This window comes from Protopterus annectens, chromosome 4.part0 (genome assembly GCF_019279795.1).
Source record: "Protopterus annectens isolate FY-2018-M chromosome 4.part0, PAN1.0, whole genome shotgun sequence".
Lineage (NCBI taxonomy): Eukaryota > Metazoa > Chordata > Ceratodontiformes > Protopteridae > Protopterus > Protopterus annectens.
Window position 1 is genome coordinate 1,915,471,746 of NC_056733.1, and position 18,502 is coordinate 1,915,490,247.

Genomic DNA, 18,502 nt, shown 5'->3' on the forward strand with positions numbered 1-18,502 from the left:
CCAAGTGTAAGGACTGCAGCAATGTGAGATGAAGAACATCCAGTATCACAAACAAAAACACTTATAACTAACTTTTTTTTTTTGCAACTAACACGACGACCAACACGAAGGGAGGAAGAAAAGGGAAAGGTATTCACACTCAACTATCACAAAAAGACCAAAAAACCTTACCACCTTGCTTAGAGCTCAGAGACCATGATGGTGACTCTTAAGAGTGGCAAACGAGATCTGGGGCTAGATAGGAGGAAGTGATGTAATATAGGTAAGAGAGGAGCTTGAAGCTCGGAGCTGATGCTTGAAAAGTTTTGCCGGCTCGGATCCGAATCAGATCCGTATACCCATATGTGCAGAATGAATGAAGTGAACTACTTCAGATTGATGATTTACTCACTAGAAGTACAGAATATCCTTGCATACCAATCCCAATTTTCTTCCAAATGTAATTTCAGAATGTACTATGAAACAGAAAATTTAACTTCCAATGCATTTTCCAGAGTGTTCCAAATATGCTGGATATTCAGATCTTAGTTATTTGATAAGCTTCTGTAACTGCTAATTAAAAGTAAACAACTACTTGCTAGTCTTGTTTTCCAAGGTAGAGACAATGGAATGTCAAGCAGACTGGAGACACTTGATTTTGTCGCTACCAAAATTTTTGCTACAGGATGGCATGCTTAAAGGTCCTGCCAAGCAATATCTTAGCATGACAATAGTGGAAGCAATAGTTAGCATGACAATAGTGGAAGCAATAGCTTGTTTCAAGTGGATTACCAGTGTGAGATATGTTCTGCTGCTTCCGGAGTTGGTCAACAACTTCATGAAACATTACAGTGTGACACTGCTGGTAAGTCCAAAAAAGGCTTTGGTACAGACATTTTCCTATGTCCTCTCAACCCCTACTTCTAATCTCACTTTAAAGCAACAACACCTTGGAAAACTTCATAAAGTCATTGACTGCAAAGAGTGAACACCTCAAAGAAGAACTTCATTAAATAAGATCGACAACACCAGATCTTCAACAGGCTCTCATTCAGCAGCCCTGAAAACCATTAAGCCCAGGAATTGCTAAGATGGCTTTAAAGTATCTGCAATTCTTTCTTAAAATTTCTCCTTGGTCTCTTCTTACTTACTTTATAGACTTCCTATTTAAAGTCCCATTGACATAGTTGCTCTTGGTCTCCAAGTGGGAAACAGCTGAGGAGAGAAAATGGGAATCAGCTGGCCATCAAAAGCTCCATTAACATGGGTAATAGAATAAAGTATGTCATTATTATTTTTTTTGGGGGGGGGGGGGTGCTGCTGAGGAAAAAAATTATAGGACGGTGCTACCTGGTGGTGGGAGGATTTTCATGAAGTACTGCCATACTGACTGAGTTGTTCACAAAGCTCTGTCACTACATTAGATATTTACCTTTAGAATTAAACTACAGTTACAATATTTGAAGTGATAACCAAAGCATACCATACTCTAATAAATAAAATATTAGCATATTTGAAGACTATAACTCAAGCGTGGAATCTCCTGACAACAAAGGGAAAAAAATTGTTTTATTTTAAAATTTTTTCCCCAAACCTCCAAAGTTAGCAAAACTCATTGGAGCACCTAAGCTACTATTTCGCAAACAACTTTAAATATAACCACTAAACTGGGAATGTGCATAAAAGTATGGCTGTCGAGCTTTGAAGAGGGTATACAATGGCCCAGATACACTACAATTCTTTTGAGGGATTCAATTACTTTCCAATTTATCTCCATGTAACAATTTTCACATGAGACTTGCAAGTAATGTGCACCTGAAGTCTATGCGCGCAACATTTGTTGAGCCTTAGTCCTTCGTGCATATAATGACCTGCAGTACTCAGACAGCAGTGTCTAAATCATTCAAGTGATTAGCTAGTACTAATCGTGCCCTCTGTGGATTCCAAATCAGCTTATCAGCATTAATAAATTCCTTACAGTTTTGTCAAGGGAATGAAAGAAATGAAAATTTCAGCTTATATTTCATACTGGCTGGCTTACCTTTCACTTTTCTTAATAATATTAAGTAGACAATTGTGCTGTGTCCATTGTCCTGTGTATCTGTGTTGCTCCTCTCCAACATTCTGAACTTAAAGACCACAAATGATTATTGTAAATAATATGAAGGGCAGGCCACAACACTGAACCTCTCATCATATCACATACATAGGCAATGCTCCAGGGAGTGCATCTGAAAAATGTATATTCCTTAATTCCACTTGTGACACTGGCTTTTTTTTTTAAAGAGGGATATTATGCAAGCCAATGTTCCAGACTGTGGACCAGGTTCACACAGATCTTGTCAAATCATGATTAAGGCTTAAAGATCAAGTTTAAATATGCGAAACAAACTTTTGGTTTCACACCAAAAAGTGTTTACATACATCTTTATGCAAGTAAAATTTTCTGTGTGTAAACATGAAAGTTCATTTTGCAACATTTAACAAGAAATATAGTGAAAAAGTTTTCTTCTGAACATGGAAGACTAAACATACACAGCTGTGTTTACAGCATTAATATTAATGGTCAGGCAGGAAGCAATTACATCACTCTGGGTTCCAGTTCTATTTTTGCTAGATTAGCATGGGTAAGCAACTGTGAATTAATTTAACAGTTTGGTAATTACGTAACTTAACAGTGTGGCAAAAAACTAATGGTACATTTTCTGCCAAACTGCTAATTTAACAGTTTGGCAATTACACACGCTAATCCAACATAATTAGACCTGGAGCCAAAAGTGATGTAACCGCCTCCTGCCCACTCATTGATATTAATGCATTAAACACGACTGTGAATGCTTAGTCTTCGGTACTTGGAAGGAATTTTTTTAAATAATTTTATTTTTAACTGGTGTAAAACAACACCTTTGTTTTTTGCATAACAAAAGTGTCTGCATGCATAAAGATGCATGCAAACACTTTTATATCCAAAAAACAGAGGTTGTTTCTCGCCTTTAGACATAATTTTTAAGCATCTCTCTATTTAGTAATCAATTTTGTTAGCTTAAAGTTCTCCTTGCCTGTAAAAAACTGCATGATAAGAATTAAATTAGACTTTGTATATTTAATTCAATCATTTAAAGCCACAAACTCTCATTTGTTTTTGTCAGATTCATTGAATCATTAAATATGAGGCTTTACATACCTGTTTTATAGCTGCCTTGTTTTGCCACATCCATTAAATAGCTCCTTGTCTTATATATCACACATTTTGCTGCATTTATCACACATCTCTCTGCCATATAAATAACTTGCTTTGTGCACAAGCTGGATCCACCCATCCCCCACCAGGAGTACAGTTGCATACTGAAATACTGATTTCTACAGTCCAGACAAATAATGTCAAAGTCCACACTTCATACCTAGCATATCTCTCAACTGCCCAGATTTTCACAGAATGTCCAGATTTTTGCATCAAAATTTCAGTCTGTTCCTTATAAAAGTTTTGGTTTTCTGGCAAATTAATGGTAAGAGGAATGAAATTAATAATGTTGTACATATGAGTTTCAGACTTCATATACCTTAGCAAATTAATTTTAATGTATATCCAGTTATTCTAGCAACCTTCTAAGATTACAAGAGCAATATTTAAAATCTGTCCCTACTTTGGGGCATTTGTACCCCCATTATGGCAGGCTTTGTCCAGATTTCTTGGGCTAAGAGGTTGAGAAGTAGGACATCCATTGTTTTGCCACAAAAAGAGCTTTGGTTTAGTGAGTTCACCTTCAACAAATTTCAGCCTACAGATTCAAATAATCACAGAATGAAACCTTAAGATAAAGTAAACTAAACTCAGGAAGTTACACATATCGCTAGAAAAATGTCAACAATTATCAAATTACTTTGCAGTCCTAGTCTTCAAAGAATGATGACCAGAATAAGATCTGGTGAAATTAGTCTGAAAGCCAAAGGAAAAAATAAATACAAATTTCAGAAGAACTAAAGAATAAAATCATAACAAAACTTTTTTCTTCCTTGTAGCTACTGAACTATAATAGAGTTCTGTGACAGTTCAAATGCTATGAGGTCCTGTGTCCTCCCTTGCTGCAAGTCTGACCATACAATACAGACACAAACCAGTAATAACATGAAGACAAGAAATGTGTCTAACAGGTTACTAGAGGAATTCTGCTGCATCAGTTTTTTAAAAATAACAGAGAAGCCTTAGACTTAGGAATGACAACAACAAATATTTATATAAAATACACGTTAGCAGATATATTTACAGCAAAATTCTGCTTCTTAATGGGTGATCGATATATCAATAAAAGTGCAACACCTGACAGTTCACAAGCATTTTTTACCTTAGCTCTTCCAGTCAAATTTGTAAACTATTTACTCATTAATTGCCAACCCAGCCTGTACTGCAGAATTTGGCAGCGAAAGTGTCACTGGTTGTTTTCAGTGACCAAGTGTACATCTCTGCCACCTGCAAACGGAAGAAGCACAGGGATCAGCTACATGTGAAAATCTGCAGATATATAGTCAAGTGGTATCTAAGCAAATGTGCTCTACAAGACTGTTCCACACCTAACATTTATAAACTGACGGCCCACTCATACATGTGTGTGGAGACTGATGAATAAATCCTACCGGCCAATCAGGCATTTACAGTAGTGTTTACCACTGACTAGACCTCCATTTGCTCCATGTATTCTGAATTTTTCAACCACCCGACAGGTTTATTCTACAGACAAAACAACCATACAAAAGAAACTGACTAGTTATGAAACAAGTCTGTTGCATGATACCAAACATTTAACTGATGCCATTTGTAATGAAATAAAAGTATCCATAAGACGCCAATATGATTCACCTTCTTTCTGACATCTGTGACCTGTTCTACAGATCTAACTTGGAAACTGTGCACCGCTGAGGCATTTTGTTGCCTGCTGATGTACTGTGTGCTACCAGGCAGCAAACACTGACTGGCCTATGCAAGGAATGCTGACAGCAGGACTGCGGATTTGCTGCAACAGATGATACACTCATGATATGATGTCTAGACATGTTCTTTTACCACCCCTTTGTCCACTAATAGCAGCAGCCTTTCCAAAGTTAAGACGTCCTTCTTTGTGTTCCTCCCTAAAGCGACAAAATTTCAAAGTCTTCATCTTCAGAATCAAAAAATCGTTCTAGCTTATCCGTATCAGAAAAGTCTGAAAAGAGAAATAAGGAAAAATAAATTATGGTGAGTAATTCTACTCTCATTACAGAAATGGCTTTTGTAATTTCAGCCCTGATACAAGCAATACCTATAAAGGACTAGGATCTCTCACAAAAGGTCAATGTTGCATTACACAATGAGCATAAACAACACTAAATTAACAACAGCAACAATGATGAAAAAGGTCAGAATTGCAAAGTAACATGTCTAGACGTGGAACTCTTTAACAGTAACAAAACTTGTCATTTCTCATCAGAAAATGACAGCTATCTTTGCATTCTTAAAGTCTCTATAGGGGTCCTAAAATCACTTCTCTGACAACTGAACTAAATAAATGTTCTTCTCTGACTATAAACCAAAACAAATATTCCATAACAGTGACACAGGGGTTAAGGTTTATGCCTCAGTGCTCCATGGTCTGGGGGTTCAAATCTGACTGACTGTCAGTGACAGTGTACAGTTTGTATGGATTTTCCCAAGGTACTCTTTGTTTTTTTCTTTTTTCTTTTACCTCACTAAAATATGCCGTTTGACTACATGTGATAAACTGAGCAACATTATTGCATTTAACCTTGCCTTTATGGCCCATGTCACAGCATGAAAGTATCCAAGAAGCGAAAGATAATTTCTCAGTTAACAAACATACAAATTACATTAAAATCAAATCAGAATCTCATCAGTGTACATTCAGCCTAAAGATGTAACATGGTTTTGTTCTCTATGCTGGGAGAACTGCACTCAAGCAATGGAAGTAGGTATAATTTTCAATTTATATATTTTTTACAAACATTCAAGGACAACAATTATACACCTTGAAACTAAAGTAAACAGGAAATTGGTGGGAATTAAGTAGCCTTATCATATAAAGTGAGAAAATGAAACAGTGCAACAGACAACTGACAACTCAAATGTACACGTGCTTTTGAAACTGTGTGAAAAAGTATTAATCTTTAATGCGGGTAGGTGTTTTCAGGTGAAATAACCCCACTTAAGACACATATACACTAAACTGATGAGGTCTGTTATATCAAGGCAAGTAGTATCAACTAGGACAACTAACTGAAACTGCTCGGGGGTGTGGGGCAGTGCCCCAAGCCAGTGGGGGGTTGTCAACACCTTTCTTAAATATTCCAATTCAAAGATCACGCTACTTTGAAGAAATTAAACTGTTTTAAGGAGCTGTCCTGTCTACCAAAACTGCTGCTGATACAACGAACTGTGACCACCTTCAATCTCTGTTTGTTACCTAGATACTGTGAAAAGAATACACCATAAATCAATAAATCGGTACAAGATAAAAAATAGGTAAACATATATACATTACTTTCTGATTTTTTAAAGTCTACAAAGCTTAGAAACAAACAAACAGGGGGACACTGGGTGGGGGAAAAAGGTAGTACCCTCTCAAAGATCACTCTCCACAGTGAGTACCAGTTTACCTGCTATATCTTACTAGGGATCTTTTGCACTGGCATGACCTTTTGAAACAATTCCAAGTACTGGTAACAAACAAAAATGAAAGTTATGTGTTTACCATGATACAGCTTCATAATGCATACGTGTTCACTTCAAAATCTAGGACCAGAAGCTGCAGGCTCCAATCATCCCGGCACCTGAAAAATCTTCCCAGTTACTAACTCCTCCCCTACTTCACATAAGACTGTTCAACTTGTCTTCTGATCTCTGAAGTGCCCCAGAACAGGAAGCATGCTCTCTCATACACACACACACACTCACACACACACACACACACACACACACACACACACACACACACACACACACGGAAATAAATCTGTAAAGTATATATTCCTCAAGGCCTCACTGCTGAGGGACGTGAGGCAAGGAGGGTGGGTTTGCTAAAGTGGACAGACATGGCTCATGAAGACCTATCATTATAGCAAGTACATACCTTTTTATATTACATGATCTAGTCTGTTCACTTCAACATCCAGGACACAGCCCCAAGCTCATCCTCATGGGTGCTGTCAAGACAGAATACTCTGGAAGAGAACAGCTCCAAAAGCCCATCTGGACCTTAGGATAACGTACAGCTTACAGTGCCTTGCAAAAGTGTACAGAGAAGTCCATGTTATGACAGCACAAATATCATTTTATTTTTATTTTTTATTTATTTTATTTTACATTTGTTGACCGGGACAGTCCGACTAGATACATGCCCATTTTCAGTGGAGGCCCAGGGAGAAAACCTCCACAGATTAAGAACAAACAACTATGAGATTTCTACACAGCAAGCAAGTATTCATAGGAAAACACATGACTTAACAAGATTCCATAGTTTTAAAGTTACAAGTACAATATTTATTGGTAGTCGCAAGTTTTAACAAAATTCCATAGTTTAAGTTAGAGTAAAGTAGTACTTAGAATGTACTGGTTTCCAGTAATAACACTGACTGAGACAAATGTAAGTAAAAGGGGGTTGGGAGTAAATGTTAGGATTAGTTTTGTGAGATGTGGTTGGGTTTAAAGTTGGAATGTGTATAATTGCAGACCGTTGGTGTGGGTGTTTGCAGGTGAGGGACTATAAGGAGGAGTCACGATTCTTCTTGGGACAGAAGTGAAAAGGAGCACGAGAGTGGGTCAGAGGGTGTGTATGATATGGATCAACCTGGTGGGTAGCAAGGGCATAGCCATGCGAATTTTAGGTATTCTTTTAGTAGCTTTTTGAATCATCTAACAAAGCATTTTTAAAGAATATCTGGGAGATAGTCACTGCTCTAGCAGAATGAACTTTAGGTTTAGCATTTGACTATTATATTTTTGGTAACAATCTGCGGTGGTGGTGCTGCGGTAGCATTGTCGCCTCCCAGTAAGACGCTGACCGGTTCGATTCTCAGCTAGAGCGTCTTCTGCGTGGAGACATGCGTGAATGGGTGTACCTTCGTCGAAGGTTGTGCGTCAGGCCTGGCAAGCCGGTACGTAAAAATCAACTGCCAATCATTAGCGGACCGGAGTTCCGCTGTGGCGTCCCCTAACCGGGAAAAGCCGAAAGACACAAATAAACAAACTTCTGGTAACAACAGAAAATACATTCCAAAAGCTATCTAGACAATATGAATTTCAATAATTTTTGGCTCAATCTGTTTTCTGCATAAGAAAATAACTGATCATTCTGCCAGAAGTCTTCTGTCCAAATAAAATCACAGATGCCTGTGAACACCTAAGTAGTGAAGAATGTACATCCAAACAATAATTTAAATACTGAGGGAAGACTTGTAAACTAACCAACTGATTTAGATTTGTCTCTGTGTCCACCTTTGACACGAAAGACACTGAAATGACACCCCATCTTTACGAAAGATGAGGTATGGTGCTTTGGAGCTTAAGGCTTATAATTCTGAGCCTCATCTTGATTAAGTAGCTGCAATCCAAGAACAGAGTTTTCCAGGTCAGGAATTTTAATTCTAATTTACAGGTCAGATAAAAGTTAACTTCTCTAGTACAAAGTTTAAATACACAATTGTTCTTTTACTGATCTTAGTAAAAAGCAGCCTTTGAAAAAGGTCTTACATACTTTCAAAAATACTAAGGTGGAGTGGTTTAGAACCTGAAGGAAGTATGAAACAGCTGCTCCATATACATTTTGGAGAAGAGCAAAAAAATCTGACAAATAATCCAGAACAGTGAGAACTGAAGCAGAAAAGGGATCCAGTTTTCTGGATACTTCCCACAGGGAAAAGTTTGTTGATTTACTTCTGCCAAAAGATCTTCTACTATAGTTAAAGAAGTTAGGATTTGGACCACCCTAGCTGGGTAAGCAGTGTCCCTGGGCACTGTAAAAGTGGAGCAAATATTCATTCATGTGTAGGGACATAAGGTTTGGGTGAGACTTATCAGACAGATGGCCGAAAAGCGTCCTGATAGATTTCCAAAGGAGAGGTTTATTCACTAGGTAAGGCCATATTGGTGCAACCAAAGTTGCTACAGCCAAAATTATACTAAAATGATGACTTTGACTTTCCTCTTGCTCTCATTTGGTCTTCTGGTAGAACTTCAGAATAAGGAGAAATGGAGAAAGCATAGATGAGTCCTGGTGGCCATTCTTGGACTAAAGTGCCCCTGGGATTATGTTTCTGCAAAGGGATAAAGAAAACAATGTTATTACACTTGGTGTTTGCTGAGGAAAGCAAACAGGTCACAAAAGAGCTAGCCCCAATTGCAAAACACAGCTTTTGGCATCAACAGACACGGGGGACCACTCATGACAGTGACTGAGACTGTACACTAGAAAAGTAGTTTGACTAGGGATATGGATTGCTACTAGAAAGTGATCAGTCCAAAAAGCCCATAACCAAAGCTTCATGGTCTTCTAGAACATGGGTTAGAGTGAAGTGAGTGTGACAAAATTTCAAAAGCCATTTGGCTGCCTTGTAGCAGCTTTTTTTTTTTTTGTAATATAATAAAAAGAGGATTTTTAAAGCTCAGTTTGGAGAGCCGAAAGAGTCTACTGAAATTTAGACAATTTTAATTAATTAGCATTTGTTCTATAGTGAAACTGTGTGCTTTAGTTTTGTGTGTTCCACCCAGTGTCTCCTTAACGTTCAGGCCAAATTAATTAATCTTTGTATAGGAGGCACTGGAGAAAGCTTGCTAAAAGTTATTAGCAAAATCAAGGTGCCAAAGTCAGGCATATCTGTTCTGTCAGTTCTTGCTGAGCCATCACTATGCACTACTCTAGTAGACTGGTTTAACATGAAACAGTTGATGCTTGTGACTCCATTTTGGAGAGTATACTGCAGTGTGGTAACATTTGCAATGTACAGGTTATTTCACTGACCAAGACAAGATGAAAACAGATCATTACAGCAAGGTATTTTAGCAGTCTAACTGAAAGAAAAGTGAATGTGTAAACAGGATTCCTAAAGAGGTTAATCACCTTAGATTCCTCATCAGAGGAATAGATTCATGGATTCTCAGCTGTCCATTCTCTTTTTGGGGCTGCATCCAAAACAGAGTTGGCTATCGAAGCCTTACTCTAAACACTCAAAATCTTTGTGGGGAAGGGGGCTAAGAATTTTGTCCAATCTCCTAGGACTAGCAATGGCCAAACCCAATAAATAATCAAAGGAACCAATTTGTCTATGGGGATACCACCCAACAGGAAGGCTGAGGTAAGTGGAAGGTCTCCAGAAGAGCATCTTCTGATAGAAAAACTAGATCTATTGGCCTTCTTGTGAATAACTTTGAGAACTTCCCCAAACTTGGTGTTTCCAGCCATATCGGTGTCCAGAACTGAAGACTTCAAAGATCCACCATGCTTCCTCTTACCCTTTCCCTTCTTCTGGATGCTCAGAGGGGAATAGTCCAAGGAAGAAGAAGGTGAACTAGACACAGACACAGTGTTAATCCCACAGCTGAACCTCCACCCCTCTCTCTCTCTCCTAAAACAACATCTAGGAGGTAAGGCACCAGAAGCATGGTTTCATGAGATGAAGCCAATATAGTGCAGGCTCCTTAAATATTTTCTCAACACTGTGTATTGTGTCAGTGCTTTGTCCAGATGTTCAGAAGTACATGCAGAGGTATTCCTGGCTAAAGTCAGGAGCATAAAGACCAGTGGCACCAATGGGATCCATGTCGAATCTCCTGTCATTGGTGACGGTACCAAGTAAGGCCCAAGAGGTCAAAAGTCAAGAACATCAATACCACAAATGGCCCCTTTGACACAGATACTTCAGGCTCTAGAAACAGAATGATGCCAATCTCAGAAGTGAAATCAATGTCAACAATAGAATGTGCTGCAAAACCATCAGCCTTATATCTGCTGACTCCAGACCAGGGTCTGTTGTAAAGGCGTAAAGATGAGAATGAACCATGAAGACTCTTGCCTGCCTAAAACTTTGAGATGGGAAGGGACCGTAAACACTCTTAACTTCCTAGAACTGAAAGTGCACATTGGGGTACAGTGAGGCCTAGAGGAAAGAATGTTTGATAATTCAGACTCCAAAACTGAAGATCTACTACACTGCCTTTTCCTAAGAGGAATCTCTCTTATAACCAAAGATCTCACCATGTTTAGCAAATCAGTTTTGTCCTTTTAAATCTCTACACAAGAAGAACCACAATCAAGCCTAATCCTTTAATGGAGAATGGAAGAAGCCCTGGAGGAAGAAGCAGGAGTAACATCACCATTGCATTTATCCTTTTTTGTGTCTCAAAACTAGGCAATAATCCTTTTAAAATTAGCTTATTTTTCCTGTTAAACTTCCAAGATGAAAGTTAGCATAAATGCCCTAGTTTTCATAGTAGTGAGATGCAACAAAGCACTCCCCACACAAAGTATACATATTCTCTGGCAGAATTTTTGGTTACATTTAGCTCATTTTAAAAACTTGGCTGTTTATGTTGTTAACAGACAAAAGTCAAACAGAACTAATATAAACTAAAATCAAGGTAAACATATACAAAGAGAAGACACAGCCACTAGAAAATGACTAAGGCAATCAATCAACAGCCAAATGGTAGTAAACTACTGAGAAAGCACAGTGGTGATGAAACAACACATGAGCAAGACAGGTCACAAGAATTACTGACAAACTTTCCAAAAGAAAATGCATGTTCTGAATGTAAATACATTGGTAAATAATTATCCAGTCCTCCCAAGCCAGTCAAAAATCTCCAAAAACTGAATTACATAAATAGGGTAACACCACAAAATAAATTGAGACTGTTTTCTCCAATTCTTCACTGTTCACAGCAAAGCAAATATGGAAATGGGAAGAGATTCAAAGCATTATGGAAGTAAGGAAGGAATCAGAGCCTTCTAGTTTTTCAAATGCTAAGCTGACGAAAGCCTGCAACTTCTAGTTCTAGTTACTGAACTGGACGGACATGGATCATGTAAGATTTGTAAGTCTCATCAAAGAGACTGTGGTAAGGAAGAGAGTCAGGACAAGAAGACCAAAAGCACAACCTCTCTGAAATGAAGTTATAATCATGGACATGTTTGAGTGTCTGGTGAGCATATGTAATGACAGCCAAGTGGCATGGCAGTCCACGAAATGTCCGCAGCAAAGAAATATCTGAATCGAGTACTGGAAGCTGACAGCTCTCTAGTGAGACAACCTTCCCCAGCAGCAGCTAAAGTTTTGCCAATGGCAGAATACAATGCAGTGGATAAGCTACTTAAACAGGATTTGCACAGACACTGATAAATACTTCCTGTCCAAAGGAAGGCAGACAAACAGCTAATACATCCTCTAGAACTCAAGAACCCTTGTAATAAAAAACTGTAACTGATAAACATACAAGGTATAGAAAACTCACTCTCCCCTACTTTGCATTTCTGGGGGAAACACCAGAACGTGAAGAGAAAGATTATACTTACATACATTTAAGATGTGGCTTTGAAAGTGCAGGTTGGTCCTATGAAAAGCTTTACCCTTACAGATGCTCCTTCAGAATGTGCATCTATAGCTTCAGGATGCAGGAAAAGGAGATAACTGTTTCCAAGATACAAACATTTATAGGATGCAGTTATCAGGGGTAGAAATAAAAGGCTTGTCAAAAAATTCTTACTCTCAAAGTCAGCCATGCACTTCTTTTGAATCCCCTTACCCACAAGCATTGTGAAACTCATTAGTACTGTAAAAATTTGAAACTGGAATCCTTTGCTATGTAAAGTTTGTTTGTCTTGTTTGTCTTTTCAGCTTTTCCCGGTTAGGGGTTGCCACACGGAACTCTGGTCCGCTAATGATTGGCAGTAGATTTTTTATAGTGCCGTGTTGCCAGCCCAACGCCCAACCTTTCAGCGAAGGCACGCCCATTCACGCATGTCTTTTGTAGACCACTCGACCGCGGGGAGGACATGCAGAATCCACACAGAAGGCACTCCAGCCGTGAATCAAACAGGAAAACCTCTTGCTGTGAGGCAACAATGCTACTGCTGTACCATCGCGGCTTTTTTTTTGCCATGCCATGTAAAGTAGTAAACAGAATTTCAACCATCATAAGTCAGTGTACAAGAGACTATTCTCTGCTCTGAATGAGTCTCAGAAACATCAACCCAGACAAATAAAAAAAACACAGCTGCAACATTAGTAGTGGGAGTTTAATTATCAATGCTCAAATACTCAATGCTTTGACAGGGCAAAAAATTACCCTTTTCTGGTTTCTGATATCCTTAAGACTGCTGTGGCTTACTGAGGTTTACAGGTACTAACTAAACTCATGATCCATAAGGATCTTCAGTCGTCTAGCCACAAGCTCCCAATAAGTTTCTAGCCCTTGTATTTTTAGTACAATTAACCAAGAGCTCTTTGTATTATGAGTGCAAATAACCCAGGGGCAGGCAGAGGTTTACATGTTATCCTTGTCCATAAGGAGCAAGGGTGTCAATAAAGAGGTGGACTTGCAGTTTCCCATCCATTTATTCAAATTACACCTGAATAAAGTAGCATATGTACTTTGCTATACATGCAGAGGAGGACTACTCCGTAAAAGTGGTATTCTCTGTGAGAAACGCCTGTTCCCTTCTTTGTCCTATTTAAGTTACAGAAGAAATGGAGATCTCTTGAGTGGGTATTTCTTCAACTACTGGACTTGCTGATGTGTAGTACATCTGAAAGTATGGAGTTGGTAAATGTTCTGTAAGCAAGGCAGAAATTACCCCTTAGAAGCACGTAAGACACTGAAAAGAGAGACAGGACTTTGAGATGATCAGTGTAGCTTTTTTGATTCAGACCCTTGATTTTCTTAGTGAGAAATCATTGTAGTCACTTAAGTTATGTCAGACATTTATAGAGGTACATACCAAGGAAGACAGTATACTCCATATCTGGCCTAATGAGTGCTGAAAACTATGGGAATGATCACCTCCCTGAACTTGTATGCTTTACCCTTACTAATAAGTTGTGCAATGAAAAAGGACTTCCATGCAAAAGAGGATAAATGGTAATCAAATGACAGTTCATTGCCCATGAGTTCCCAGGTCCCTCACTAATGGGTCAATTTTCAGGTGTCTGTTGTCAATACGACAGTTGCTGGGAATGTCATGCTTGCTAAAGTATACAATTATGCATTTCTTGGCATTTAGTTTTATACTGTACCTCTGACAACTGGCTATTCATTTGGAAAAGATCTTCCTGAAGGATCTTAGTATCTTCTGGGGAATTTATGATGGCACCAAGTTTACAATCGGTTATAAGCTTGGCCAGCCATAACCCCTTAACAGTAGTTTTGACCGAGTGGCCCAAGGACTGGAACCCTAAGGTACACCACTAGTGCATCTCTTTAAGAGGAGGTAAATCCACCAACCCTAATTTCCTGGTTTCTGTTTATGAGCTAGTTTGCTATCCAATGAGTTACATATGGATTTACATTTAGCTGGATATCACTGAGTGGGGGATGGTGCTGAATGCCTTTGTGAGGTCTACGTATGTGATGTACACAGCTTTTCTCTCAACTAATGTTGTGGTAACCTTTTTGAAGAAGTCGCCATGTCATGCAAGCAGGATATGCCCATGACAAAACCAAACTAGCTTGAGTCAAGAGCCTGTAGGCTGCATATGTCCTGACTTATTAATGACCTTTTATATAGCCTTAAAGATGAGGCTGGTCAGGTTTACAGTTGCCAGCGTCAGTTGATGTTCCAGCTTTGTGCAGGGGGATCATTGTTGCAGTCCTCCATTCATCTGGTACAAACCCTGATTGGAAGCTGATATTCAATAGCCTCTGTAGGAGGTCTGATAGACCCCATTTTAGGCTGACCAACTGGCATCCTGGTATGTTATCAGGCCCCAACGAAGCAGTGTTCTTGGCCTTGGGATAGTGCTTTGAGGACATGTTCCTGGGAGATGTGGGGGGAGGGGTGTTCTTACCTTAACTGCAAGGCTGACCATGTCACTCCAACACTGGAAGGATTGAACTATGTTATTTATTTATTTATTTTTTATTTTATTTTACATTTGTTAACCGGGAGAGTCCGACTGGATACATGTCCATTTTCAGCGGAGGCCCGGGGAGAAAAGCTCCAAGTACATAACAGACATATGAACATTGTTAATGCAAAAAAAGGAAGATAGTTGAGTTCTAAATACAATATAAATGTATAAATATAAATATAAAAGAATTAACCACATAAGCAAAGGAATAAAGCTGCTTACTTTATGTTCTTCTGTTTGCATCATTTATTTGCAAGACTGGAATAATTCTTGCAATGATATTGCTTCAAAATACCTGGAATCTTGGGAGGGGATGTAACAAACAAAGATGGTTGAAATGATGTACTGGCATTTGCTTCTCAGCACTTCCAACACTTGCTTTATTTTTGTTATATTTTTCACAATCTATTTTTCATAAAGACTTAACAAATATCAAAGTCTGCAAATGAAAGAAAAGCTGTATAGTCAATGTACCACAATTGTACACATTTGAGAGTGGTTAGTGTTACAATCATAACTTTACGAAGCTCTGGAGATCAGACATCTGACCAGACATTCAGAGCTCAGTCTCCTCTTCTCATAATTAGGCTGATGCCATCTTTACCTCAGATGTCTTTACTTACCTGGTATAAATGGAGCATAGACCTGGCCATCTTTTGTTCTTTCTTGCCCCTAGTTAGACACTGCTAGCAAAGTAGCAGGGCTACAGCACCAGGCAGGTGACATACAATGGCTTTAGTCTGAGAAAAATCACACTATTATCTGAACACTAAGATAAAAAAGGCAGAATGAAAAGTGAAAACTGGAAACAACAGTGAGAAAGGGATCTGTGTACTGGCCCTGCTCTGCTGTGTCCCAAATAACATTGGGTATGTTGTAGAGAATCAGGACTGCAAAACTTGACCACATTTGAACATTTGAAATTAAGATAAGCTGACCACACAGCAGTACTATTAATTCACAAGCTGACCACACAACAGTACTATTAATTCACATAAAATCACTGAAATTAAGATAAGTTGACTACACAATAGTACTATTAATTCACATAGATCACTGCTGCAGTCATAACCTTACAGAAAATCATCAGATTTGGTTCCTAAATGCAGTTTGAGTGGTTGGGTTAATGAACAGAAGTACAGGGTGGTGTGCCTTTTAGGACAGCAGTGTAAAACCTTGCCCTTGTACTGGATAATAGGTCCAATCTATACTGTTTAGGGAGTAAGTGGGCACAGAGGAGCGTGTAGCTGCTTCCAAAAGTCTTGTGCACTAACCACTTTCTGGAAAGCCACAGCAATTGGTATGGCCTTTACAGAATGTGACCTGTTCCTTGCACTGACATTCCACGGGTCTTGTGGAAAAGGATAAAACAGTGTGCTGTTCATTTAGAAATGGCTTGTATGGATGCAGGAAATCCTTTCTTACCTTTAGTAATGGAAACAAATAGTTGGGCTGAACTTCTAATTTTTATGGTTCAGTCTCAACAGTACCTTAGTTGCCAAAAGTCCATAGAGTGTAGGATTCTTTACCTTCTTTTCTGAGATGTAGGTAACTTGTTTGAGTGCTAGTAATAACCTTGTGTGTAAAGGAAGGCTAGTGTACAAGTTAACACATTTTTTGTGGAATACAAGGAAGAGTTCCCTGTATATCAAAGCCTGGAGTATAGAGACTCTTTTGGCTAATGTGCCTGCTACTAAGAACGTTGTTTTCCAAGCAAACACTTCAAGGCAGCAGAAGCAGCTTTTTCAGCAGCAAATAAGGGTCATCATTTCCACGAACTTCAGGCTCCTTCTTTACTTTGAAAATTTTAAATTTAACTTTAAAACAGCAAAGAACAAGTAAAACCACAATAAATCAAGCGCTTTCACCCAGGCTCTCCCAGGCTTTTTCAAGACAAGTTATAAGCCATTTTCTTTGACCTTTTATACAGGAATATGTGCAATCATGTGATTAATTAAACATTTAATTATTTAATTGTCACAGTTAGTTAACTTTTTGTTTCCAGAAAAAATACTTTTTGAAAATCTCCTGTGTGCAGATTATGTTAAATACCTGAGTAAAGAACTACTAACAACATACAGTTCTTAGTTTCATTATAACAATAGTTTAGTTTATGGTGTTAAATGGTTAGAAAACCTTTAAGTTGTTTGCATATTTGCATTATAAGTATAATAATGTGTAAACCTGCCATCAAATTATTACGTTGCAGTAAAATTTCATCTCATGTAACAAATGTGAAAACATATTTAAAACATTTAAAATGTAATGATACAAATAAAATAAATATAATAAATGTATAAATAAATATATTGGCTGTTTTAAATACTTAAAAACTCTGTCTCAACAGCCCTGTTAAAATACATATTGAAAATACATGCCATAAATAAGCATTAAAAATACCCATTGTTCAATACGCTTTGCGAATACCTGTTAAAAATGCGTATAAAAATGCATAGCGAAGAAATAAATATTCAAAATACATTAAAAGTATGCATCAAAATACATGTTAAAAATACATGTTAGAAATAATTCATGTGCAAGTCCAAAATGTGAACAAATAAACATTATAATTAGAGTTGTAATTATAATGTCAACATCTTGTACCAAGTGTGTATGCCGGATCTTGCAGTGTTTGATAGCCAATGTATCAAACACTGCAAGATCCGGCATACACACTTGGTACAAGATGTTGACATTATAATTACAACTCTAATTATAATGTTTATTTGTTCACATTTTGGACTTGCACATGAATTATTTCTAACATGTATTTTAACATGTATTTTGATGCATACTTTTAATGTATTTTGAATATTTATTTCTTCGATATGCATTTTTATACGCATTTTTAACAGGTATTTGCAAAGCGTATTGAACAATGGGTATTTTTAATGCTTATTTATGGCATGTACTTTCAATATGTATTTTAACAGGGCTGTTGAGACAGAGTTTTTAAGTATTTAAAACAGCCAATATATTTATTTATACATTTATTATATTTATTTTATTTGTATCATTACATTTTAAATGTTTTAAATATTTTTTCACATTTGTTACACGAGATGAAATTTTACTGCAATGTAATAATTTGATGGCAGGTTTACACATTATTATACTTATAATGCAAATATGCAAACAACTTAAAGGTTTTCTAACCATTTAACACCATAAACTTAACTACTGTTATAATGAAACTAAGAACTGTATGTTGTTAGTAGTTCTTTACTCAGGTATTTAACATAATCAGCACACAGGAGATTTTCAAAAAGTATTTTTTCTGGAAACAAAGAGTTAACTAACTGTGACAATTAAATAATTAAATGTTTAATTGATCACATGATTGCACATATTCCTGTATAAAAGGTCAAAGAAAATGGCTTATAACTTGTCTTGAAAAAGCCTGGGAGAGCCTGGG

The 18,502-nt window shown here is 37.7% G+C and overlaps 1 protein-coding gene across 1 annotated transcript in view; it reads right to left on the bottom strand.

Annotated features, from left to right (window-relative positions):
- Positions 1-4,195: 4,195 nt before the first annotated feature.
- ATG4B (autophagy related 4B cysteine peptidase) overlaps positions 4,196-18,502 on the bottom strand; it is a 1,090,283-nt gene continuing 1,075,976 nt past the window's right edge. The window contains exon 13 of the mRNA XM_044069567.1: positions 4,196-5,177. Coding sequence (XP_043925502.1) covers positions 5,104-5,177 — 74 coding nt within the window. The 3' untranslated portion in view covers positions 4,196-5,103. The remainder of the gene's footprint in view (positions 5,178-18,502) is intronic.